The sequence below is a fragment of the Solanum tuberosum genome, unplaced genomic scaffold (assembly GCF_000226075.1).
Source record: "Solanum tuberosum cultivar DM 1-3 516 R44 unplaced genomic scaffold, SolTub_3.0 scf00291, whole genome shotgun sequence".
NCBI classification, from domain to species: Eukaryota; Viridiplantae; Streptophyta; class Magnoliopsida; order Solanales; family Solanaceae; genus Solanum; species Solanum tuberosum.
Window position 1 is genome coordinate 569,496 of NW_006239218.1, and position 1,823 is coordinate 571,318.

Here is a 1,823-nt window from a genome sequence, read left to right on the forward strand (position 1 = left end):
TATTTTCCAGTTGTTTGGAAAACTAGAATTATTTTCCCTGTGACCCCGTTCTACTATAATTATTTGAAATGTTCTATACCACTTCAAAAGGCATAAATGTACTCTTCACTATATATTAAGGTTGTCTTAGGCTCTTAGCACTGAAATAAAATTGTATTTTTTAGTTGAAATGATGTTGCTTGCTGATATGATCCCTTATGATCTCCTTTTTAAGATGGACAACCTAATACTTGATCCCTTATGTTCTCCTTTTTACGATGGACAATCTAACTAAGGTCAAAATTTCTTTGGGGGGAGGGTGAGTAGTAGTACTCTTTTCCACTACATCTAGATGACCTTAATGTGCTCACCTCCAACGCGTTTGTTCTCCTTCTGTCTAAATTGATTCTAGTTCTTGTTACAACATGTGTCTTTTACATCAAGATTTGTTAAGCTTTTATGTGCACCTAGAGGTCAATGCTAAAGAAAAGCATTTGTCGCAGTTGACTCACCTGAGGTGGTTAAATCCAACATGATATATCGTGTCTTTGTATGTTTGGAATGATTAAATTCATCATTTTCCCTTTGTAACATTTTCAGCTTTTGATTCCCCACTAATTTCCATCTTCATGAACCATGTAATGTAAACATTGTTGGAGGAGCTCCTTTCTGCTCATTCTTTGTTTCTTCTTAGTGCAATAAAAACATTCTTGTTAATTTTTAACTTTCTATGAAGATATTGTCTTATGGTACATGGCAGCCAGACCTAGAAAACCCTAACCCTACCCTATCTAATATCTGAAATTAATTTTTCATGTAAGTATTACATTTTAATTAAAATTATATGGGTTTTCCATTCTACTAGAGGGATTAATCCACCATTCCATTCAATACGTACATAACAATAAAAAGGGTTAAATATGGGTTGTATTCATATTTGGACCAACTGCTGATAAAACAAGCATTACAAAGGAAAAAAATATCTGCAAATCAAAGATAAATCTTTCAACTGTTGTAAATCCTCGAACAAACAAGAAAAAAGACACACGATCCCAATCTTTAAAACATTCAGAAAATATACCGAAAAGAAAAAACCCATAAAAATAAATCACTCAATTCTCTTTCTTTTCCCCTTATCAGCAACAACAACATTCTTATTCTCCAACAAACGAATTATCTTGTTGACAGCAGCAAGCTTTGATTCAACTAGCATTAGGAGATCTTTCTCTTCTTGTTCTTCTTCTGGTTCTGGTACTGATTCCTTGTGCTTCTTTTCGGGTTTCAGATTTAGAGAGTAGAGATCAAGAACTTCTTTACAGGCATCCAAATTGTCAGGCCAAGTTTGGAGTTCCCCATTAGGACCAGTAATAACAGTACAAACCTTGATATCACAGAGAGTTGCAAGCTCCATTGATTTCGTCTTTATGCATTCTTTCCTCCCTTGATAAGGCTTGAGATTTTTTGTTTTCTTCTTGCTTTGATCTTCTTCTGCCATAGCTTGATTCAATGTAGAGTCCTGAGAAGAATGAGTACGTATATATAGGTGTTTTGGGGGAAATTATAATTAGTATTCCTAATTTAAATAGGAAAGAGAATTGAATACTCTTGGGAGGTTTGGTCAAAAATCTACTAAAAGTTTTGGTATGTAAGTGTCCCAAATTGGGAAAGAAATATAATATAGAAAAATACTAATTGTAACTTCCCAAGTTTACTGACAGCTGGGTTAGACCGTCTATGTCACGCTTAGTGGGATGCATTCTATATTTTGGAACTTACCCAGGTAAAATCATCCAAATACAACTAAATAAATCGGGTTTATTAGGAATATGGTATACAGCTTTATT

General features: G+C 34.0%; 1 protein-coding gene across 1 annotated transcript; it reads right to left on the minus strand.

The window, feature by feature from the left end:
- Positions 1-1,087: 1,087 nt before the first annotated feature.
- On the minus strand, positions 1,088-1,474 carry LOC102590928 (uncharacterized). Its single transcript, XM_006359309.1, has one exon. The coding sequence runs from the start codon at positions 1,472-1,474 to the stop codon at positions 1,088-1,090; it is 387 nt and encodes a 128-aa protein (XP_006359371.1).
- Between the last annotated feature and the right edge of the window lie 349 nt (positions 1,475-1,823).